General features: G+C 42.8%; 1 protein-coding gene across 1 annotated transcript in view; it reads right to left on the reverse strand.

Moving 5' to 3' along the window:
• The window catches only part of LOC111655071 (protein O-mannosyl-transferase TMTC2-like), an 89223-nt gene that overhangs the window by 42306 nt on the left and 20549 nt on the right, over positions 1 to 26368 (reverse strand). Inside the window, exon 2 of the mRNA XM_023406318.2 lies at positions 4684 to 5260. Within this exon, the coding sequence (XP_023262086.1) occupies positions 4684 to 5260 (577 nt within the window). The remainder of the gene's footprint in view (positions 1 to 4683; positions 5261 to 26368) is intronic.

Consider the following 26368-nt stretch of genomic DNA (forward strand, 5'->3'; position numbering starts at 1 on the left):
CAGTTCTTGTTTTTCCCAGAGCTGGAGCTGGCTTATTGGCCAATTTCACTGTCTTAATTCTCCAAGCATTTATTTTATTGGTCAACTAACAAAGAAGGAACTCCTCAGGATAGACATTTTATTGCCTTATGCTATGGAACAAACACAGTGAGATCACTTTAAAAAGCATTCTTTCCTCAACTTCATTAAGCTTTCTAATTGTGTTTCAGTATCTCTTATTGAAAATGAGCCTATTAACTAATGCTGTGCAGGAAAAAGCATGTAAAAAAAAAAAAAAAAAAGCACGATTTTTCCACATAAACTGTGGTTACACCACACACACTCTCTGCTGCCAACTATGTTACATTTGAATGCAATAAACTCATTGCCTGGGAGTTGCTCAATACATAAGAACACATGACCATAAACGCTTTAATCAGGCTCAAAGGCAACTGCTGAATATCAGCACTGTAAAGGTCGGCTTGAGTAAACAAGTTAATGATGTTTTTTTTTCTCACTTTTCAAGACAGTACATGTCTTGGAAAGAACTAATTAAAAACACATTGTAAACTGTAAACTTACACTGGCACCGGTTATCAACTGTGTAAGTAACCCACCAGGGGTTCAACACTTAACATACAGACTAAAGACTGGAGGGAGGAAAAGGAACGGGTGTGATGCTTGTTGAAAGGTGTATACGAGGACATGGGTCATAAAAATTAAATTGTAACTCACTGTAGGTTTATTCTGTAAGGAAGAGGTGTTTTTTTTCTATGTATTTATTCATAAAAATATCTTATAAAAGTCCTGACTCAGGTTTATTTAAAGAGCACTGTTTTCCTTAGAAAGGTCACTCAAGCATCCAAAGGTTGCACCAGATCTCTTAATAAAAGCTTTCAGCAGAGTTTGGATGCCAGAGGATGCCAAGAGCTTTGACTCCAGCGTCACTGTTAACCCAGTATGTGCTTATTCAATTACTGTCTGGGCACTATTGTTTCCCTCTCTCCACCTTCAGCCAGCACTGCTCGCATGAACACAAAGAGAGACAGTACCATACTTAGATCAGTGTTTATGCTGAATGTGCTGCATAATGTGGCAAATGTTTAATATTCAAAAGAGAATATGAAGTTGGTGTGTGTTTGTCTAATCCCTTTTAAAGATTCAGTGTTGCCCAGGGATGATTAAATATGATGAATGGAAGAAGTGGGTCCATGTAAACTCTGACACTACACAGACAAAAGCCTGCAAGAAGAGACACATGTGCAGTACACAAACGAATTATAGTCTATTCAATCTGACAGTATGTCCTGACCTAATTTAAATATGGCGTGCTTTAATGTAAAATGTTTCTTTTTTTCCACAATTGTTTTTTTTTTTTTTGCTAAAACCCTTAAAGAAATTATGCTGTTAGAGCTTTTTTATTCTACTGTTCCCAGATCTGTTATGCAAATGTAAGGTCATGCAACATATAAGCAATAAATCAAGATAATATCCATGCATTACCTCTTCCCTTTGATTTGTATGCAGAGAGTCTGCAGTTAAAGTCTTGATGAAATGAATTATGAACCTACATGGAATTACAGTGAAGCTCTCAGTCTGTAACCTTCAAACCGCACACAGAAGCCGTAACAACACAATGGGAGATTTGCAGCTGATATAAAACTCTAATGTAATTGACTGTGGGCCACAATCAGATAAGCAGGCCCATTTCACCATTTCCAACGTTAAATGTCAAATGACTTCGGCTGAGAGGAGAGCTCAGTGATAAAACGTAGCGCAGGCCCATTGTGGCCTGTCAGTCATGCAACAAGCCGGTCTCTTTAGTCCAAATGAAGCATGGGTTTTACGTTCTCAAACGAGGAACGAGCTGAGACACGGTGACAGTTCCTTTTTCATGCTTTTATGCCTGGATTCCCTCTTATCACAGAAAATTAATGTAACAATGCCGCTTTCCCATTCGTACACTTCGGTTAGGGGGAGTTAGCAGCCAACTTTTCAGCACCTGATAGATCTCAAGCCTGAACTTGAGGGTGAGGGTGGGGGTGTATTTATTTTCACTGTGATCATTTTCAGCTCTGTACAGAATTTAATGTTCACACAGGCGGTTGAAAGCTCAACTTGCCTTGAGGAATAACTCCCGTTGCTTATCATCAGTCAAAGTGACTGCCTCCCTCCACAGAGACAGAGAGAGATGAATGTACACGCTGCATTAGTGGACTGTTTGCCATGACGGGAACAAATCGGGTCACAATACTCATACACACGAATCTGAGATCGCAGAGAACCATTACATTGCGAGCAGACAGGAAGGAAACCTCCAAAGTTAACGGGATTGAGGTGATGATGACAGCTCTCTGTCTGTGCTTCCTTTTATGTTGTCAGTGTGACAGACAATTGTCAGCTGAAAGCTGCATGTTAGGCAAATCAAGCCATGTATTGCAGCTTCAGAGAGAATTTTAAGTGCAAAACAGGTTCAATCACTGACAAAAAGTTTGGGTGTTGCCAGAGCCTCAACCAAAACAAGTAAAAGAGAATATGCTTCTTTTTTTTTCTTTTTTTCCAAAGAAGAACTGTAAAGTTTTACTAGTTTATAGAACCCTGAACCCTGAATGGTTAAGCATCACCAAATCTAGTCGGCCGTCTTTCCCTTTGTCCTGCTAGCTGCTGCTTTAGATCATCAAACACTACAGTGTGAAATGTACCAATGGTTCAGACAGAGATATACGGAGAGGCAGTGTATTGACCAAATTCAACTAACATTCAACTTCTGGAAATTCCTTGAAGAAACATCTTAAGACTCATCTGCTTTCATGTAGTTTCTTGTTGCTTCATTTGCCTCTACTGTTTCATTGGGGTTTCAATTGTTTGCAAATTTCAAGTGTTTACAACCTTTTAAAGATGTTTTATGTCATTTTAATCTGCATCTTCTGCATGAAAGGTGCCATTCAACTAAAGTTAAGACTAAAACTTAAAACTGCATCGTAACCATCATCAACATCAGAGAGACAGTGTGGAAACCAGCTACTCTGGAAGTGCTGTGAGGAGACACTTGCCAAGTTCATTAACCACAATGGCAAGGGATGAAAGAAATCCATAGGGCCTGCTCCATGCCAGAATTATTAATTATCTGCCAGTCCATGTTTTTTTCTTTTCTTCCAAAGACAATTGGATCAGCAGGGTTTGTAGATTTTCAATCAAAAAAGTGGAAAATCTGTCAGCTCTGACGCATCATCTCCTTCAGCTCTTTTGGCCCTGTTTCCTCTCCAGTCCAGCCGTGCCTGACAAGCCATTAGAGGGCCTGTCTGCCTGCAGCGGTGGATGGGCCGCACTCCAGAGGACACAGGGAGGCTGATAAGGCTTAGATCATGAGAGGACAGTGTGGAGAAGACAGCAGCAGAGGCCCTCCGTCTTTATTACCACCCGAGGATGAGCACTTAAAGGGCGGGATTAGATCTGCACATCAGTTTCTCTTTGTTTCTGTCTCTCTTAGTATTTGCTGACACCTACCCTTCCTTACCACATAACATTTTCTCATAGTGTTGTTTTCGTGCTGGGGGAGTGCCGGATAGCCAGGCTGCTGATTGGCTGCTCTGGAGCTCTTTTGTCACATTTGTGCACACGTCCTGTTGCATTTGTTATGATGTGTAGGGAGTCACGCATGTCACATTGCCTGGACAGCAAACAGTAAATACTTCTGACAGGAGCTGTTGGGGAAAAGGGCTACTTAATGGCTGGACGCTTCAAAAGCGACAAGATAATATAAAGTGGCCATCACTTTTTGTTATCTCAGCTATTTCTTTTGAAAGATGTTTTTCATTTTCTTCTCTTTGTGTCCCTGTGTGAAATGTGAATATACAAGTAAACATGGCGCACACACACACACACACACAAACACACACACATACAAACATGTATACAGTGCACAAAAAGAGGAGGAGGAAAACACATGCTCATGATGATTTGTTCCAATGCTAATGTGTGACATGTGGCTAACAGCACACTTTTCATGACTATGCTCTATAAAGATGTTGATAAACACTAATGGCTCCATGAGCAATTAGCTACATTCTCATTTGGTTTCACTGAGTAAACCCATCTTTAGTTTGGATGTTTGTTACGAAACTCCTGTCAGAGAGAAGAAAATAATGTATAGTATGTCACTTTTGAAGGCAGAGATTTGGAATTGAATTGCATGATACGAAATGATGTAACAGAGCAGACTGTAACCTTGTTACCACTTTAGTCCTGAGGCTGAAAAGGTTAAGCTCATAAGGATTATAAATAAAAGCCTTACTCATGTTTTATTGCCATAATGATACTCATCATCCTCGTGGAGGATTATTTCAGAATACCCATCAATTGGTGAATTACATGGCTAAGGCTATAATACATCATTACTGAATGTGCCTCATGCACAGACTCAAAGAGAAATATTCTGTTTGATTTCCTTTCCCACATGCGCGCTTCCTTGCGTTTAATGGAAAGCACAACAATCTGACCTGAATGACACAGCTGTTCATACACTTCCGAATGTTTTTCAAATTATATTGTGATGAAAAGCAAACAAAACACACAAACTGTAGACATACATGCACACAGATATATATATATATCCTATGTTGTTTGCCAGATTCGCGGATCGGCTGCAGGAAACCAGATACATGTGAAAAAGCAGCTCCACGGACCGAGAACAAACTTGTTTACCTTGTAGAGCAGCGTGATGACCTGTCGCAATTTGAGCTTGTGGAAAACGCAGACGTCATACAGCGCGGATATAGCCAGGACGGTCACTCCCAGCTCCTTCCACAGCATGCTGCAGGCGGCGCAGCCCAGGCTGCCCAGGAACCAGGCTACGAGCCGCCAGGGCCCGGCGTGGCCCCGCAGCGTACAGTGACGTATGTAACACAGCAGGGACAGCAAGAAGAACAGGGCGGCGCCTTCATCGGCCCGGCCCACGATGCCCGCCACCGCCTCGGTGTGGATGGGGTGAGAGGCAAAGAGGAGGCCGGCCAACAGGCTCCACAGGCCTCCTCCTAGCAGCAGGCGAGCCAGCGAGGTAAACAGGCCTGTCACAGCTCCGTGGAAGGCCACATTAACCATGTGGTAACCCCAGGGGTCCAGCCCACCCACAGCGTGGTTGAGGCGGAAGGAGAGGGTGCAGAGGGGCCGGTAAGACTTATGACTGCCACTGTGCGTGAGTAAGGTGCCCCAGAAGTCATCGTAGAAGATATTTGTCCAGGGGGTCTCTGGAAGCAGGTCCTGATTGGTCTTGATTGCACGGCTGTAAAGAGAAAGGAAAAGGTTAGTGTACTGTAGCTGGATGGACCAGATTAATAATTGATGCAGCACTGAACGCTGTCTGTCAATTCAATTAATGTCACTGCTTCACTGTCTGACCACTTCACCGCTCTGCCACATTCAATAAAACAGCTACATCTGAAAACAGTGTTTATTCTACTGGCAACACGCTGCAGCTTCTCTGATGAGGATGCACAGCTATTCTCTACCCAAGCAGACTAAGTAAAAAATATAGGCTGCTGTGAAATGTAACTTTACATTTGCTAACAGTTTTTTCCCCCCAGAGAGTCTGGTCACGTGGCATTCACAAACAGAAAATCAGAGTGCCAGCTTCAAGGTCTGGGCAGCTTTACCACCGCAGCCACAGCTCTTACAGCTGTGGACTAGCAGATTAAGCAAGAGCACCACACCCTCAACCACAAACAAATACAGGCACGCAGCAGGGGAACGCCATGTTGGCAAAATGCAGCTTCTAGAGAAGGCGACCTGGGGTGACAATCGACATGGCAGCTCTGAGTTTGTGTGCCGCATGCAGAGGACTGGGGAGCAGCAGCAGCAGCAGTGATGCAAAACAGAGAGATGTGTCCGTGTTTAAGGACGTTTCTAAGCACCATATGTGTAGTTTCTGCCCCCTCAGCAGACATGGCTACTGAGTATGAGGCCAGTTTGACTTCCCTTCTGTTAGGGACGAACCTGCGTGACCTAACCTAATGCTGCTACATCAGCCACAAGCTGTGTGCGTCAGTGGGTGGCGGGGATGGCCAGCAGGGGTCAAGGAAGAGGAAAAGAAAAAGGCACGTTTCTCTCTACAGGAGTCCTTCAGTGTTAGATATTTTTTTCCCCCCTATCTTTTCTGCCGTGCGATGAGGTGTCTGACACAGTGACAGGACTCCGCTGCTTTCACCGGGAGATGGTGGTGCTGATGATGATTTGAAGGCGACAGAATGAGACCCCCGCAGAGAGAAGGTGGTTGGCATTAGCAGAGCAGAGGTGTTGTAATTAAACGCGTGATCGATGGGACACGACACGTGATAACAAGCCAAGAGCACCGGGTTGTAATGTGTCCTCAACGGCAGTCACAATCAACACACTCAATTAGTTCAAAGAGAGCTGGGTGGAGAAAATATGCGGAGTCTTTTTTTTCCTTTTCTTTTTATCTATGAATTAAAGTAAACATTAAAGTGAGAAAAAACGAATGAAGTGAAAAAGCTGTTGACTCACGAGTAATGAACTGCTTCCTCAGCCGTTCTCAAGCTCTTAAGCATAACACTTTACTTTGGCAAAAGCCTGCTGAACAACTGCCACCTCTCAATACCAGAAAGCTCATGGGGGAGCTCGGTGTGGTGCAGCAGGGATGGCGGCATTCATCAAATCATAAAAAAATCAAAAAATCAACTGACTCTCGAATAGAAATAGCCGCTCATATGATGGATCTAAGGGAAATAAATAGCACCTGGCCTCAGGATGTTGGAAGGGGCATAGAAATAATCAGCTGGGATATAATAGAAATGCCTTGGATGTCAGCGAAAAGATGATTGGGTTTTCTCTACCTTCTCTAGTCAGACCGACGGAGGCTCCAGCCCTCCGACCGGCAGGCTTAAGAGCTGGTAGCCCAAGTCTCCACTTCATGACTCAGATATGCCAGTTTATTTTCTCTGGCCCATTTGTCAAGTGAGATCTTCATTCCACCGCAAGATGCTCACATAAGAGGCATTATGGTTCAATTACATCTCAAAGCCGCTTTGGAGACAAGTGCGCTCTTTTTCCATTGCACACTGCGGAGGAGCCAGCGAGGCCAGATATGTTATATATTGCTGTAAAACCACACCAGATTTTTTTTCTGGTAGAAAAAAAGCACAGACGAAAGCCAGTGCCAGTCAGTCAAAAAGCCCCACTGCGTTTATGGCCCTGGCTTCCTGAGTCGCCGCGCATGAGGTTCACCTCTCAGATTGTCTCCTTCTTATATGTCACGGAGGCCGAACAGAGCGCCGAACAGAGCGCCGAACGCGCTGCGGTTGGGAGGCAGAGAACCGAGGACCGCGGTGAAGGCGGTGTAACCTCTGAACCCATTCACAGCAGATGAAAGGGATACACCCACAGCTGATTTAACACGTTTGCATTATACTCCAACTAGTCATGGTGAGTCTTCCCAATCTATGGCACATCATTAATCCGCTGAACTTCTCCTTCATCATCATCATCATCATCACCACCATCCTCTACCAGCTCAGGGGCCAGCTGGAGAGAAAGATTGAGTTTCTGCGGCCGGCCGGGCCCATTTCTCAGTGGAGCTGGCGGCCGGGAGGACCTCTCCGTGCACTGCAAACCTTTTCCAGCCGGGAGCACATTCCTGCCCCCACCCGACCGCCAGCCTGTACGCACACTCCCAGAGGAACAAGGGGATCATGTGGCTGCTAACAAGAGAAGGCCCTGAAAACTTTTCTACCTCCCATAACTGCTCCTCAATCATCTACTTCTTGCTGCCACCCTGAATTCCTCCACAGCTTCTCTGGATCTCAGTCATGCGCCTCGATCCGTCACAATCTGTTTGCCTGTCACAATATGGACTGAAACAGAGAGTGAAGTCAGAAACATCATTTTCGTGTGTGTGTGTGTGTGTGTGTGTGTGTGTGTGTGTGTGTGTGTGTGTGTGGGAGCAAAGTTCTTTGATTATTCAAATAAAGGCTGGTGTATTTGTGTAGATACATTATGTAGGGCTTTTGTGCATTCTGTACACATTATACTGTACACAGTGCCACTAATTTGAATGACTATGGTGAACCCAGAGACCCCAGAAAAGTTAACATTTCCTCAACTCTGAAATGAATTCACCAAAACAAAGATGTGTGATCCTGCTGAGGAGAGAAAACAAAGGCAGCATAGTGTCTGTTGTTTATGTCAAAGGCCTGACTGACTCTTCTCGCAGCTTCTTTAATTCTAGCACCACATCATAGAGCAAACACAGGACCCTGATAATGGCCCACTTCTTCTACCATGCAGCGACTGTTCCCAGTTTGTCACAAAGCTGTCGCATGTGTAAGATATTCTTTCAAATTTTTACTTTTTCTTTTGGACCAAAATGGAAACAAGAGTCTTGTTTATATTCTTCTTATTATTTGAATAAATGAACCACTGGGGAAGGACTATGGCTTTACACAGAGCTGTAGACCATGTAATTATAAAGAGTAAAATCAATTTCCAACATGGGCGTAGCTTGAACCCATCTTTTTTTTTTTTTTTGCTGAGTTCAAAAGCATTACCATGAAAAATGCTCCTGCTATCTCCTTATCTGAGAAATAATCATGTGAGAGCTAACCTCTTTACCCCTGGAACAGTTTCACTTATAATGTGAATGCACGAGCAGGATGATGGAAAAATAGCCAAGTCCAATGGCTGGAGGAGCCCATGTAAAAAGGCTCTCTTAAAATTGAAGATTGATTGGCTTTTTCGGTGGAGAGTCTGGGGCGGCAAGTCGCACCACATACGAGATGAGACTGGATATTAGGGATGAGATTGAAAACCAAGGACATGTCATCACAATTCGTCCTTTACAAGTCCTCGATGAATTTCAGATGGAGCTGTGAGTGAAATGGAGCTGTATGACCAAACACAAAAACCTTTTCTAAAATCCTCCAAAGTCTGAAGGAAAATGACATAAAACCATCCTCACCAAAGAATGCTGGGCATCTGTCTGCAAATAAATCACACAAGAGAAAAGCACAAGGCTCGTTTTAAAGTAAGAGGCACTTTACATTGCTGAGAATATGGGAGCAAACTGACGGGCGTTCAAGAAGCACACAGGAAGTATGTCAACAGCCACTTTGACAATATGATGAGGGTTGGGGAAAAGGTTTAGTCATGATTATAATAATAAAAAAAAGGTCAACTAAAATGTTAAATTTCACAAGTATCAACTTTGTGTGCCCTTTTGTCCTGGTAGGTGAACCTGTTGACCCAGAAATGATCCACAACAACACTGTATACGACTAGAGAGAAAGTCAGGCCTTTAAAACACAAAGCATATAAAGATTTCCATTTGTGACAGCATGTGAAAAGAAAATCAAATCTGGTGGGAGTCTAGGGAAAGTGATCGAAGGTCTGCCAACTATATGTCATCACCCGGCTTCAATATCTGAAAGAAGCACAGTGGTATTTTTAGACTGCCCACAGAGACACCGGGGTAGCCCGCTCAGTGTTTCCGGCATGCTCTTTTGTCTAATGTTTCTTCCCATGGGCATTCTAGCAGGTCATTAATGGCATACCTCCACTGCACTTATGGCACCTAATATAGAAAAAAATGGTCTTTTCCTTCTGCTTAAAATATATTTTCAACTTTTTAAAAGGTTTTCTTTACTAGAATGCCAGATAGTAACAAAAATAAGTCTAAATACGTCTTAACGGCATAATTTTAATAGGCTATTTAAGAAAATATTATTCTTTCTGCTCTTACTTCTTTTCATGACATGAAAAATAAACAATGTCCTATTTTGTGTCTTTAGGGTACTGTGATTAATGTATTCAGCCAACTCTGAAAAAACTCATTTGTATACAACAATTATAGATGCGAAAGGTGATGGGGAATGAAAAACACGAAGGTGAAGGGACATACTATGTAAAAAAAAAAAAAAGTATAATTTGCTGTACTGTTACAAATAGCTCCTTAAAGCGTGGAGATATGGATCGGAGCTGCCAGCCATTGGCAATGCATGCCAAACAAGATAAAACATAATCAAGCATTAACATTTTTTGACTCGGTCAGCCAGGGAAGAAAAAAAAACCCCACCTGGGTCCCATTCAACATGGAGAAAGAAAGGTTCCAGATTTATTTTGGCTTACATTCAGAGCTCTCTATCTCTGTATCTTCAGGCTAAAATGTAATTAATAACACCACTATCAAAGTGTCCCTAAATATTTTTGATATTTTAGCTGTAACTACGGGGCAGTGTACAGTACATGAAAGAGGAGGACATAAAGAAAAAGTGGTTGTGGGGTATACGTAGCTCACTGTAGCAAACACACCACTGAGTCCGCCGTAAAATCCCTATTGTCAAGAATGAATGGCTGCTTTCTTTCTTTTGACATATGCGATTTGTAAGCCCGTAGTAAAAGCTCTTAATAAAAGAAAACAGCTTCAGGGAGCACTGAAGAGAACGCCGAATGCTTTCACCGCAAGGCAAAATTTTTACCATGGCACTTTTTTTTTGTTATTTTGGCTATTTTGATCTGGCCCATGTTCTACAAATATAAATAACAACTATAATACTCATGTTCATCATATTTTCCATCAAAATAAGCAATTCTACATAAAGTTGCAGCATTTAAAAAAAAGGTGAATTTGAATTTGAATCTATTTAATGTATTTATTTATTTTTTTAACCTTTTTTAACCTTTTATAAATTTACCATTCTATCTATCTATTATCACAGGCTGTGGACACCTGATGCCTCTCTCTATCAGGGTAATCAATGAAAGGCAGGAGAGTCAGGATGGATGAGATAGTGGCAGGAGTTAATGGCGATAAAGGTCAGAGATACGGTAATTAGGGCTGAATCTAGGCTGAATGTCCCCTGTACTCTTAAAGAAGAATTCTTCCCTTCAGTATTCTTCCACTCGATATTACTTTGTGTCATTAAGTGTTGTGTTTACCTCTTTGGTGTGCCTCTGCTGCCTGCTTCATCTAAATTTGCCCGCCTTCCCTCAGGTCATTTCTTTCTGTATGTGATATTGATGGGCGGTGAGTCTAACCAGACACATTTTCCCTTTGAATCTGAGCCACTGGCACCAATACCTCACATTTAATGTTGATATTTTGGATGGATTTTTTTTTCCTCTGCTATGGAAATATCTTGTTGCGACATCACATTTCTTCAAGATGCAATTTATCCATTTGATCAAGAAAAAATACACATGGATGAACAAATACTGGATCTAATACCTCAAGCTTTGATCAAAGTGCGTATGTTTCAGTAAAATACATATATTGGGGATGTGCAAGCATTTAAAAAATGCACAAAGGGAGTCTCACTAAAGGCTTGTTAAAAGGGATCAAAGCGTTTTACAGAGTGCAACATGCAACACTGTGTCTAATTCACCCGGCAGCACTCCCTAACTAAGTGGAATAGGTCTTCCCCTCAGGGAGGGTATTTGCATTGCTCAACTGGCACAATCATACACACTCACTCCATTTCATGGCACAGTAGACAAGCAAACACTGGGACACTGAGACGCTGAGTCTGGAGCTGGGCAAGCTCGTCCAGCTCTGCAGAGTGTTTTAGCTCGGTGAATACCCGCGCCTGCTGCCTAGCATACCTGATCAGCCCTTTGTCCTAAACGGGACGGGCACAGTATGGGCATGGCCTGAATACTGATCACCAGAGCTAACCAGCCAGCCAGGATGCCACACAAACCAACCAACCAACCAACCCACCAACCAACCAGTGAGCCATACTTCTATCCAGCCAACCAGGCTGACAGAGAAGGAATCCTGGCAGCTCAGCATTGAATCCAATAGTGTGAAGTTGCCAGGGGGCATTTATGAGACTTGCTCAATCTTCTAATGTCCAGCAGAGGCCTTAGGGCCACCGCCCTGTTTAATAAAGCTGTCTGGAAGTCTATCTCCATTACTTTACTTATGATGATGTCAGTTTTGCAACACTTAAATACTATTTTTTTAGCTAAATATCCAGAGCTTAAATTATTTTAACAACTTCAGTTCAAACAGTCAGAGACATCATAATTCATTAGTGTAAAATACTGTCTAATTGCATTTAACAATGGCTGAGAATGTTGTTGCTGCTCTTCAGTGTTAAACCAGAAACTGAAAGAGACAAAAGCATCCTCGACCACTGCACATCACAGCTTTCTAAACAAATCACGTTAATGTCAAAGTCACATTTTCAGTCCAAGTGTAAAGTTGTGTGATGTTTATAGTGAGTTCCAGGTGTAAAAGCCAATTACAGGAGCTGCTCGTGCAGAGAGCAGAGCAGGGTGATATAGTACACTCTGATTATTGTATCCAATAAATCTGTCAGCATGTGCAGGGCTGTGGCCAGACAGCATAGAGCTGCTGGGTCACCCCTGTATCCCTCTCTCTCTCTCTCTCTCACACACACACACACACACACACACACCCCTCTCTTTTTCAGGCACTAACTCCTGTTTTCTTCTGGCTAAATAGAAACTGTTGCTTTGTATCTGTCACTACCACTGTCTTCAACTGGCTGCCTCGCTGGTAAAGCATACTGGGCAGTCAGAAGTAAGAACTTTCCACAGCTGGAGTTCAGATGGTTTTCATAAGAGTTGGTTTACTGCTTGAGGGTGAAATTCAAACGGAACCTCTACACTTCCACATAGTGACGCACAAGCACCTGTCTGTTAAAAAAAAAAAAAAGTGAAAGGAGAGAAGGGGGGAAACAAGCTATGCTAAAAGCCATGCTAGCAGTTCTGTGAGGCTGTATTGGGTAAAATGGTACTTTGAGCTAAAGGCTGACATTAGCATGCTAACATGCTTGCACTAACCATTCTAACATGCTAAAGTTTAACAATGTTCACCACATTAATTCAGCACATTAGCATGCTAATATTTGCCTATTAGCTTTAAACACAAAACACAGCTGAGGCCGGTGGAAATTTTGGCACTAGATGAAGAGTCGGAGATCTCCAAAGTTATTACAAGTCATCCTGAGGGTGCATGAACATCAGTACCAAATTTCATGGCAATCCATCTGATAGTTATAGACATTTCACTGAAAAACACAAATGTGCACCTCATGGATATTACTACAGGAAAAGTTGCAGGATAACCAAATTTCTTAAGGTTCATCCTCTGGAAACACTTGAATGTCTGTGCTAAATGTCATGGCTGTCCATCCAAAAGTTGTTGAGATATTTTGACATGGACCAAAGTAGTAGACATGCAACCAACAGACCAATATTGCTAAACCCACAGCCTCACTGCTAGCTAATAAAAAAAAGTTACATAGCTGAGGGAAAATGCTTTTCAAGAATTTAAAGGGAAGAAGCTAAAAATGAACACAAGAAAACATCAGCACACTGACTGCAAACATGACCATTTTTAGCAGATAAAAATGCATTCTTGCTATTGAATTTAGGATCTGCAAATTAGATTTCATGGGCAAATAACCACTTGATAAGGCTATATTACCACCACGGGACACAATATTTGCTTTTCTAATGAACTTGACATATGTTGAATACATTTTGTTGAATTTCTTAAAATAGTCACATAATGGTCACCAAATTGAAAAATTCAATTTCTCAGTGTCTTCTTAGGCTTCTGGAAGATTAAACCAAACAGGTTTTATTAAATAAACGTCACAGCCTAACGAGAGTCAAGAAAAAGGCCTTTGTTCTCAAACTAGTTCTTCCTCCATGTTTCCCCCCAGCCTGACCCATGTCTAATGCTGCGGTAGTCACCCAGACTCAGCTTGGATGGGGCCACTCCACAGCACTCCTCCTCACAACAGGAGGGCTTTTGTCACGCTCTGACCTTTTTGGCCATGTGGTAATAAATTAGTTAGTTTTGTTCCTCCTCTCGTGTTTAGAGTGCTTCTCTTTCACATGGAGAGGGAGACCAATGCAGCTCTTCCACGGCTTGTGGCCCTGTTGCGTGCAAGACCCATCCGGCCTGGCCCACCACTGGGCCGTTTAATCGCTCTGGTTTGGGCTTGGAGGACGCTGACCCATGGAGGGGTTCAGTGGGACCTGCACCAGACAGATGGGACCAGCAGTGTAGGATGGAAAAATCCTGTACGAGCCAGAGCTCAGAACAGAGCTCCTGCCCAGCATTTTGCCATCCTTCTTCTCAAACCTTTTTGCATGGAAGGGGCTTTACAGAGCACATCAGCCCTGAAGGATGAGCCTGAATCATGGCACATCACTGCAGAGGCCCTCCGCTCACTGATGTTTATTGCATGGGGGCTTAAGTGCAGGAAGAGCTTTTGAGAATGCCAGTGGAGCAGAAAGGAGAAGACATCTTTAGTGCCCTGACCATCTTATGTGTTCAGCATTTGAAACAGCTGTGTCATGTCCCAGTTCTCCTCACTGCTACGAGGCTCTTGTGCTTAAATGTGAAGTAGCTGCCTGAGCGCAAGAGGATTCGGGGAGCTCACCCTCCTGCAGGCGTCGTGATTAGTGGCTATTTTCTAGAAGCTCTGAGCAATCAATCACACACAAACAAATATGAGAGAGACTCAACCAGCTGAAGGCCCCAACAGTGTAAGAGAAGGCATGCAAGCTGGAGATTAAGGAAAGAGAAAGAGAGCAACTGATTACTTTTCTCTTCTTCAGATCATAGCGTTATTAGCTCTATATAAACCTCTTAAGCTGACGTTTTGTAGTTTCCCACTGCTCACCACAAGACAGCAACCAGAAGAAAGCATGAAAGCTTATTTGGTAAATTGGGACACACACACACACACATACACATACAAACACACTCACATACACACACAAAGAATCATTACATTAATGAATGGCAACGTTCAAGGATGCAGCTCTGAGTCATCTCATTAGATACTATCACAACAGGCCAGTGTTCTCACACTGCTCTGAGCCCTGCCTTTTTTTAAACTCTCCCATTTGGGCTCCAGTTCCAGGCCCTAATTGAAGGCACATGTAGCAGACTCACACAGAGATGGAGAGCCCCCTTCGACAGCCACGTGTATGTGTGGAGGCTGTCAGTGTTAACGTGGAGGGACGGGGCTTCGGTGTTCCTTCAGTACCGAGCACAGGTCTTAAAATAACAGACGGGGACTGCTGCAGCTCTGATAGCGCTGATATCACCGCCTCATTGACTTTTGCTTGTTCTCAGATAGCCGAGGCCAGTGTGAGCTGCTACACAGGGAGGAAATCAGGTTAAGGCGCGATGGTAATCTGTTATTTATTGCAACGTAAATCGTAAACAGGAAAAATAAGCTTAAGGGGGTTGATGCTTATTTGCTATACTCTGAACAGAGAGAAAACAGATGAATAGAAAAGAGGAGAAACAGCGAGGAGAGCAGAGCCGTGCATCAGGTCCATCTCCATGGCCTGAAGCCTCGCATCAATGCAAAAGGAAACCTAAATCTCTTCAGCGTCGCCTGCCTTTGCGTGAGACTGCACCTTGTAAACCTAAAAACATGTCAGAGAGGAACCCACATAGCCTCTTACGTGTTTTTAAACGCTTTGTCTTCCACATGGTGTCAATTTGCATTTTTGCAAAGGAGCTCATTTACGCATTTAAAAGTTTACAGCAACCAAATCACACAAACCCCAACCGCCTCCGTAACCAGTGCCCGTGCCTTTTTTCTTTCTTTTTTTTTCTTTTCTTTTTTTTTTTTTTTACAGACTTTGGATTTCCTCATTTAGTTTTTCCATTTAGAAAGTGTAGAATCTCTCAAATACATAAATCAAAAGTAGTTGCATTGCATTTCAGCAAAACGCGTGTAATCAGATATCACTTATTGATTTTCCTTTTCCTGATATTACAAGACCAACCTGACACGTGTAATTCAGTGTATATATATCTAACAACAAAGCCTTTGTGCCTTGAAATGGCCAGAAATTGAAAAAAAAAAAATCCTCTCCATTAACAGTGATGTTTCCTCCTGTGTCTTCATGTCTCCTCTGTATTGTGTTGTCACTCCTGTCTGCGCACCACAAAAGACATTCCCCCAGCTAATCTCCTTTCTCCGAGTCAATAACATTCACAGGCAATTTTCTTCAGTTCCCATTGTCGGGCTAAATTGAATTCTAAACTAAGATACGGCATATACAGCAACAGTCAGCACTATTGGATTTCCTAAAACCATTCATTCAACACAGGCAGTGGTCGGCTTTCATACTTTGCCACATTCTGCAATATATATATATATACACAACACAAGAAATGAAACTAAATGAATAAGAAAAAAAAAAGCCTGATGAGTCAGATGTTGATGCGGCTGTGAATTACCGTGGAATGAAGTGAACAGGATCAATTGGACAAAGTGAGTAGTAATCAATGTGTTTTTGCTAAGTCTCCCCCTCGGAGAGCAGGTATCACACTACAGCGATCTATAGTGTCTCAGTCCTGAGGGTAGGTCTGATGGTTAAACAGACAGCTGCTTGTTTTCTTGTTCATACCTTGCTCCACGGGGAGAGATGCTCCATTTCAATAATAATGCCCTGAGAGGCTTTTGTTGAAATTGGAAAAACAGCCCTTGGTGTTGATGAAATACTGAGCCTACGTGAAGTCTGTGTTGCATGAAGCAAAATATATATTTTCTAAATCCTACCACAAATGTGGAAGTAAGGGCAGTGCTCTGGCCTCGGAGGTTTTGGAGCTCGTATTTTTTTGATGAGGGGATATAAAAGTTTGGCATGACTGAGATTGGATGTTACAGAGAGTTAGTGGCAATAAATTGATGCTGAGTAAAGCGGGTTGGAAATTTTACACGGATCAGATTGATATTATGAAAAAAAAAAAAAAAACTCTAGCCCAGTTCTGTAGATTGAAGTTTTTCAACCCAACGGAAGTTACTTGAACTTAGTGAAAAACTGTGCCAAATACTACAGGCAGCATGGTGACCTGAATGACTGAAACAAGAAAAAAAAAAACAGGGTTTGGTTTTTTTTTTTTCTTCCCCATGCTTTTGCTAAGGCTACCCAAGAGGTAGCTGTTTCCCTTTGATGTTTCCACATACTGTATTCCTGGTTAGCGGCACAACAACAAAGGGCCATGTGGTGCAGAGGACCACAGCACCAGCAACTGCATGTAATGCTTCACTCTCACAGGTCTGTGCGGTGCAGCACCAACAAATCAATGCCATTCGTATGGTGAACCGGAGAAAACTGGTGAATGATTTTATGGGGTACATAAAATGACATCCTTTCTAGAGTTTAAAACGGATACGGTGAAATTCAAGCCAAAGACGGATGGAGATTTCATTAAATTGACATCATTACCATCCTACATGCCTCATGTTAATAAAGTGTCAGGGTGGTACCATCGCTACAGGCCGTGACAGAAGTTTTCTAAATTAGCGAGGCCTCCGATATAATGAAAGAAAGAAGAAAAAACCTCCCTGATGTGTGTCAAACATCAAAAAGCTCCACTCTACAGATAAAAAGAAAAAAAAAAGAAACTTAATAAGCCTCAGAATATAAAGATTTATGGTTGCAAAGTCAGACATGTTAGTGGACATGGAGACAGAGGGACATATATTAAGTTTTTAATGTAGTATCCAGACTCGTGACGCCTGTTTTTTTGGCTCTTTAATTCAGTCAAGTATGATAAATATGTCCACAGGTCTGCTAGAAACAAAGGCCTTTCTAGGATTCATGTGGTCTATAATGGGGGATATTCAGCCGCTCGGGACTGCTGGGAATGAGGTGTGCTCTCTACCGTTGAGTTGTATGCAATGCAAGCATGCATGAGGTTTTAATTCACCAGCGATGCTTGCATTTAATTTAGAACGAAAATGTTTGAAACTGCACCACGTAACAACAACAATCCCTCACTCAGGAAAAATGTTAATGAAACTCCTTGAGGCAAGAATCTCGTTTAAAAGTATGAAAAGATTTATTTTTATTACTGGTATCCCAATGAATTTATCCACATCATCAGCTGAGCTCAATAAACGCAGCAAAACCTCCAGAGCAACATAAAATCAAAAACCCCTTTTCTCCCTTCTTTACTTAGGCACATTCACACTGATAGAAAGACTTGCATTCATGGCATTTCTGGAATACTTGTTGGTGGCATATTGTAGGTGGAGGGAACAAAGACGAGGGAGTGGACGCTAAGGCACCGGGCCCCCAGATAGGAGGGACAAAGGGGCCCGGTGGAGCCCGGGCTAAGTGAAAGGGCCCTGACAAAAGGCAGAGAAGAAGAGTGGTTTCTGGGTCGGGTTGGAGGGATAGAGGAGGCAGAGCCGGGGCCTGTGCCCACGCTACGAGGCCCCGGGGTCTTGGTGAGCCGCTGGAGCACGACCATGTGTGGTCCATTATCACACCCAGCGAGCAGCGAGCACCACGCCTCCCTCAATGGGAAGACGGATGCCCCCTTGCTGATTGCCCCAAAACCTGGTAAGAAAGGCTCAAAGAACAAAGGCACCCGCCCCGTTGGGAGAGGGCCATTGGAAAGGTCGCAGGAGCATGCCTGTATGGGTTTGCTCCTCTTCTGAGGAGGACAATAGAGCTGACAGGTGCTGGGGGAAGACAGACAAGAGGACCGAGGCAGAGAGAGGAGACGGATGGGTTTGAGTGTGGAGGTGGATGACGAGCGTAAAGAAAGGGGTGACACTCCTCAGAAGTCAACGGCTTCCTGAGGGGAGCACAACAAGTATTTATGTCCTACATTTTGAGTTGGCCTGTTTATTGTTGGAGCAAACAATAGAACCCTGCAGAGTACACATGGCGACGTCGAATTGCTAAACAGTTAAAAGATAGAAATGTTTGTCGTTTGTGTTTGCCCATTTCTAACGATGACTGCTTCACAACCACCCTCGAAGTCATTTAACAAACATGTCAATATTTCCAGTGTCATGCGCTCGAGCAGAAGCAGTTGTCAAAACATGAGCATAAAGCAATGACTCATCCTTCCGTTTATTCATTTATCTTCATCCGATCTGACTGCGACTACCGCAGCCTTCGGGAGCAGGAAACAGATGGAGCTGTGTCCTTCATCAGATCAAAAAAACCAGAGAGGCAGTTCAGGCCCTTCAGTGCCTCTTCTGCAGCCTCTGTCTGCGTCAGCTGCTCCCTGCGCTGTTTCCAGGTCAGCCGCCAAAAGGGGGCAGGGAACAGGCAGTGACTCTTCTAAGGAAACCTTTCCTTAAGAAATTGGGGTCACCAGAGCTGAGCAGCTGACCTTCCAAGCGCTCAGGATCACAGATCAGGGCAGAACGGAAAGAGGAACGGGAGGACACTTACGTCATTCCCTGTCCCCTTCCGTCCAGTCATCAGTGAGCAGGTCTCTTACACAAGAGGCTTTAGAGCTGCATTATCCGCCGCTAACAGCGGATAAGAAGGGGGTTCAGAGAGCAGCGGGCTGGTGTTGCTGCTCATCAGACACTACAATCCCCGTCCTGGATGTCCAGCGGGTCATATCTCACAACTGTCACTGCATATCCATCAGCGCTGAACATGTATAGCACATGAACACGCACCCTTCAAACAGCGCTCAGCAGCTTGTTACGGTCTGTGACGGATGCCTGGGAGTGGCCTGGATGTGCTCGAGAAGCTTAACAGTACCCCTGTTACCATGCAACAGGCTGTGTTTGAAATCAGCTCGGATAAGGTTAAATAAACGGGAACACTGAAATCGCTTTTGGCTCTCAGACAGAGTGGTGTGTCCTGATGTTGTAAAATATGACAGTTAATGTTATGCAGCTGTAAAAGCTGCATTTTTTTTTTTTTTTTAAATCCAGGCTTCTCTCTTGGTAGCATTTAAGTGATAACATGAACGAGTCAGTTTCACCGTGTGTTCACACTGCGAGAAACAAAATCAACAAGTCACCAGAGGGCCATTCATTTCTTATAGAGAGCAGAGAGAACACAGGAACTCGAGCTTGTGAAAGAGACCTGCAGGCTGACACCACGTCTGAGCCTTTCATGGACATCAGCCATTCACCACCAACAGCCTGCAGGTTCTCCTGGGTCCAGTGTAATATTCAGAACAAATAACTTTACCTGGCAAGTGGGAAATGGATAAAGATTACTTTTACTTTTATTTGAAAAACCTTTTCGGTTTATTTTCAGCTATTTTCTATTACTGCTACATTATTAGTGCTTTAAAGTAAATTCTTATTAATGCTAAACTGATAAAAAAAATCTTTTTGCCAAGATCTGTATCAGTGTATATGCCCGTTGTGACAAGTGACAAGAAATTAACGTAAATGACAAAATTAGATTTGAGCTAATTTGGAAATAGTGTTTTATCCATCAAAGAGTAAAACCTTTTGGTATGTGCAACAATTCTTTAAAAACCAAATCTAAGGGATACATAGCAAAATTATTGTTTCAGATTTTTCGAAACTCAAACATTGGGATGAGCCTCAAAAATAGCGTATTTATGAAACCATACTAAAATAATAAAAAAATATCATAAAAATAACGTATTAAAAAAAAATCTTTCTGGAAATTATGTTTGAAAAGGTTTACGTACTTTGCAACTGCACAGGCTCTTTTTGTCTGTAGCCTCAGTGTTGCTAGGCTAGTGAGTTTCTTGAAGTCTGTTGTGTCTTGCAGACAGAGCCAACCCTAACCCTCAACAGTCAGTTCAGTTTGTGAAAGTGATTAGCTGGAAAAAATTACTTCCTGACAAATGAACACAAGTCACCGTATTTACTGCAGAGATGGATTGCGGTCCAGATCTGTTAAGCAGCCAGGAATTACTGGTTTTACAAAATGTCACGATGAGCGATCAAAAAGAGAAAAAAAAGTCTGCTGGAGAAAAACATTCTGACCATTTCCCAGAGCTGGAGAGTGTGTATGTGAGTGATAAACAGAGGATCCTCCACATGGGGATTTAGGTTCTGTTTTAATGGAAGGATATTTCATGTTTCACTTTCACAAAGGGTTTTTACTGTCAAAAAAAAAAATCTTGCGAACAGGAATGTCTTAGGATCAGACCTGTCTTATAACGGGGGCCAGTACAGTAACACAGTATGTCCCTGCATCCATGCTGCTGAGCCATCCTGCTCCACCCTCGGAAAGAGAACAACCCATCTGGCTCCCACTGTGAACACATTGTGAAAAACAGAGGTGGTGAGAGCTGATGAGAACATCATTAGAACATCTGGAAAGGAAACAGCACTATGACAGTTTAGTGGCTTTTTCTGTAAAATCATGTGGTCAATTAGTTAAATGCCCCTGCTGCGTAAGGTTGATTTTCTTCTCGAACCAGCCAAACACAGAAACAATATTTGGTTAACAAACGCGAGGCCGTAAACAGGCATTGTGCAACATCGCTATGGGTGTGACCACCCAGGTCCAGCATCTGGGATCTAGTCTGAAAATAAGTCAAAGACTATCCAGCTCAAAAACTACCCTAATTTTCTTCCTGTTGTGCGCAATCAAAGCTCTTCCCTTTTAGATAAATATCACCCAACAATAAAATATCACACAATCTCTCATCATCAGGTCAAATGTGCAGGGAAAACAGTCATTTTACAACACGTGAAAACAACGTGTAGACTAATTTTCAAACGTCTGGGGATATCTGAGGAGGAACAATAAGTGGAGCACTGCCAAGAAGCTTTTTACTGTATCTGTTTTCAGCCGCTCCAGCGTGCAAGCCTTCACTGCAGAAAATCCCTCAGCTTATTTCTCTCTGGACTGTTTGAATTAGCCTGGGATACGCCGTATCGCACCATCAAGACAGGAACATTTAAACAAGCGAGGCAGAGCCAGCTATGGCGAAACGCTCTATACCCGATCTGTCTGGCCAAAGACAAGGTGATAAGTTCATCCCTGCTCTGTCCCCTCCACTCACCATCACTCCACTCCCACCTCAGCGGCAGATAAAGCCACGACATCCACATATAAACTGAAAGAAGGGATCAAAGATGTTTGAGATGAGCGAGCCAGAAATACCACTCTGAGGTGAAAGTTGTGCGCCGTGCATTTATCCAAGTAACAAACTGTCATTTCTGGTATGTGCTACTGAATATAACTAGCTGGGAAGCCCTCCACAAAAGGTATATTTTTCATATTGCAACACCTCCAGCTATATTTCATACACAACCCTCAAGGCATATGCAGAATATTAATAAATCAAGACAAAGCCCATCCAGAGTGCTGCTTTTGGATGTTTCCTTACACACAGGGGAGTAATTTGTTATTGCAGGTGGCCCCTTACAAGCCCAGTGTTCCTTCTCAAGTATCCCAAATAAAGAAAACAAAGGCTCTCAGATTGGAACTGCAGCGTTTTCTTTCTTCGCTCTGCACGTAAAGTACAAAATACAGAAAGTGCAGTTTTGGATGATGAAATGAAACAAATAAAAACAATACCTGAAACGTTTTTTGCTCTCGCAGATTAACGCTGATGCCAGGGCTTGTGTGGAAAACAATTTGCATAAGTAAATTCACAGAAGTAGATTAGTCTACTTCTCCCATAATCCCTTTGTTGCCTAGAGGAAAAGGATTTGTGGGTCAAGCCTGAGGGGGGTGGGGGGGTTGAGTGTTCACTCTGTGTCCACCTCCAGCAGCAGGGAGAGAGAAGCTACGATGCTTTCGACCAGACGGGCAGACGACGCCCCCGTGCCTTCCTCCCTCTCCCCCTCCCCCGCCAACGCACATCCAGACACACACACACACACACACACACACACACACGCATATATCCTCCCTCAGACAGACCAGGAACAAACCATAATGGCACAATGACCTACAAACCACAACCCCACGGGAATTATTCACAAGCTTTCAAATCAGATTCCATTAAAAGTCAGCTGCAGAAATGCAGGAGAGTGAGAGGGTGTGGGTGGGTGGGTGGCTGGGGGTGGGGGGAGCACATACCCCACCCCACCCCACCCCATCCCGAGGCCTTGCATTCTAACACACCATCATTTAATGAGCTCACTCCAAAACAAAAGACATGTGGTGGTCATGCTGAACACTCCTGCTTTGTTTCCAACATACTGTATGTTGGTCAACCAGCAGAGGGATTAAATGCAGCTGTGAAAAGAAAGAAATAAAAAGGAGTGGAAGAGACTGTGAGGTTGTAGGCAGCACAAATTAGCATTAGCAGAAGAAGAAAAACTGAAATTAGCAAACATGGCAGAAGGCTTTTTATATCTCTGTCTAGAAACAGGAAACAAAGCACACTTGTTGTCGGCCTTACAATAACATTCGTCCTGTTTAATTTCCAAAGCTCATATCATCCTTTTTCTCTGCCCGAGTTATTAGCATAAACTGAGATATTATCATGATAAAGATATGAGAAGGATTTAAGTAATTAACCTGACTAAACCCAATTAAAACTTAGTGTAATTAAATGTAATTTGAGATAAGGACCTTGCTGTAAAAAGAAAATGCAGTTCCATATAATGCGGTAGACTGAAAATGAGAGTTATTCATCATTAACCAGAGCGGCAGCTACATGTGGGAGTATAAGCCAAAAAACCTCTTTTCATGTTTCTCGTCTCTTTTCAAGATTTCTAACTTTGAATGGAAAATAGCTGTTGCCCCTGTGTTACAACACAAAAACCCTTTCCTCATTTACTGTGTGTGTCTGGTTGGATCTTTTTTTACTTTGTGGAGCTCATTGTTCATTCTGGCCGGGAAACTCTGGAAAAGTGGTTTTGATCTCTACAGATCATCCCGGTCAGATAGTCGGGTGCAGTGTGCAGTTGGGTAAAGTTCAGGCACGACATAATGAACAGGATTAAGACTCTACAGTCATGCTAGCAACTCCATTTGGGCTGTGCTTAGGCGCAGGAATGTGCATTGACATCTGCATACTAACATGTGCGTAACCTATGCTAACATGCTAATGTTTAGCAGGTAGCCTACAATGTTTACCATGTCAAACATCTTAGTAACCTTGGGTGGTAATGCATTTTACCAATATAGTTTTTACTATTACAACAGTACAGCGAGGCAACAGCAAGGGTCTAGACAGAGCACATTATGTGGCAACACTGTAAACACGTTTTTTCTGGACGTGTGTAATTTGGTATTTGAAGTGACAAAAAATGTGCATAGAAATAGTAAAAATGGAACTACATTGACTTAGACGTTGAAGTTAAAGCACACACGTCTTAATGTCATAGAACACAAAATATGTAATGACCCAGTGTTGTGTACGAACACATAATCTGGAAGCAATCAACACTTTTACAGCTCTTTTCCTCCCAGCTGTGTAAACTGTGCCCCTGGTTTATAAGTTCTTCATGAAACAACGTGGCCTGTTCACAGAAGAATTCAGAAATCTCAACAAGCTCAAATCAGTCCGTAAACTGAGACTACCTTCCAGGTTTTGGGAAATTGTTTGATCATTTACAGTACAAACCACAGAGCCTCTTAGGCTGCCAATCACTGATCCAAGAAATATTGTGTTTATGATTCAATTTCCTCACTGCATGGGGAAAAAAGTAGTGCTACTGGTATTTAAAAAAAAAAAAAAAAAAAGGTCTCCCACAGCAAAACGGCAAATGAGCAACTTACGCACAAACACCTTAATTCCTCTTGTTCTCGGCGCCCTGATGGACCACCTGTTAGACATGATGCTCATTAGGCTGGAGGCTGGGAGGCCGCCAGGGGGCTGTTCTATCAAATAGTCAGACTCATCCTGGAGGAATCCGGCTGTAAAACACACTCTCGCTGGGAAATCACTCAGACGAGCTCATAAAAAGCACACGCACAAACGTTTATTCACACAAGCTCACATACACACACACACGCACACACACACACACACACAAACACACAGACACAGGACCAGCGTGTCCCAAACAAACACACACATTTGTCACGTTTTTCAAACATCAAACTGCTTTCCGTCGTACGCGGAGGCAATCACTATCGCCGCTCCTGAAGGATTCAAAGGCCCATTATCCAGCGGGCTGGGATTTGATTTTCTGTTCGGGTGGCTCCAGCGTGACAAGTTGCTGGTGAAAATACATTATCTCACCAGGGAGTAAGAAATAACTTCCTTCAGCGCACAATAGATGATGTCTTGTAAACATTTTGCAATCCCATGCTTCCCATTGATGGAGTTCCTGTTGTCAGCGTTTACTGGTTTCCAGCACTGTAGTAACTGTAAGACTGTGTGTCTTCCCTGAGCTTGTATCTATCCAACATGCTTGTGTGTGATTACAAGAGACAGGCAGTTTCCTAAAATATAAAATTCTTCTCTGAAGGTAAAGCAGTGCTTATTTTCACTTTCCCACACAACTTAACCTCATGTACTGAAGCCACAGTTTGGCATAGCTGCATAAAAAAGTAGCTGGAATAGCATCAGTCCCTTTGTCTCCTTTGATTACCCATAATTCCTCTCACTAGAGCGAGCAGATGATGTTAATCTCACCTCAGATATTTATAAGTATTAAACGTGCACATGCTGTCTCTTTGCTTTGGCTTTTTCTCTGCTGGGCCCTTTGCTATTCATGTGACTCTTCTCGGGAAGCAGCATCTCCTCCACCAAACTGTGGAGGATGTTGAGTCTCCCGCAAACTATTTCGAGTCCCCTGGATCAGGTTACACTGTTTTACATGAACATGGGAAGTTTTTCCAGGGGTAATGAGACTGTGCCAGCCTAGAAAAGTGCAAAGCGCACTCAGAGGGCCCCAGGGGCAGACAAAACAGCATTAAGTATTAAGGCTGCTTAAATGGAAAGAAATTCACAGTGTCAACCCAATTTCCTCCTGAAGGAACGAGGTAGCCATAATCTCAAAAAATAACAGGTTGACACAAGGTGTGCGTTCGTCTTGCTACCAGTGGCGTGGTAATGACCCAAACAGTGAGGTGCAGAGAAATCATGTCGGACCTGGTTTGTGATCCTCTGCCTCACAGGGGCAGATTAGTAATCATGAAATATTTAAGACCGCTGTGGGAATGAATAAACTTCCATCCCTATTCACATGATGTAGTGGCTTATGATATGATATAATGTACAAGACAAGCAGTTTACAGCTGAAATCATAAGCGATCATCAACGGTTTTGATGATCAATTAATTTTAATTTATGAGGCAAAAATGACAAATTTTCTTTTTCCAGATTCTCAGATGCTGTAAATGGAATAACGTTTGATATATATGAAATTTTCTGTCAAGGCGATTAATCGTTTTTTTTTTTTTTAAATAAAAAAGAATAAAGTGATTGATTAAGAAAAGAATGATTTATTGCAGCCTTAAGTACTAAGGCGCATTGGTAATTTGAAGTAAAAAAAATTGAAATTTAGATCAGACGATGGCCTTAGATGAAAAGTCAGAGAATCACTGTTCATCCTGAGGGGAAAAATGAAGTAATGTCTGTACCAAATTTCATGGCAAATCATTCAGTATTTGTAGACGTTTCACTTAAAAACACAAATGTGATCCTCATGATGGTGCCAGAGGAAAAATCAGGGGATCATCAAAGTCAGTAGGATTCATCCTCTAGGGA

This window comes from Seriola lalandi, unplaced genomic scaffold, assembly GCF_002814215.2.
Source record: "Seriola lalandi dorsalis isolate HSWRI2012SDOR001 ecotype SW California unplaced genomic scaffold, Sedor1 jcf7180002054302, whole genome shotgun sequence".
Lineage (NCBI taxonomy): Eukaryota > Metazoa > Chordata > Actinopteri > Carangiformes > Carangidae > Seriola > Seriola lalandi.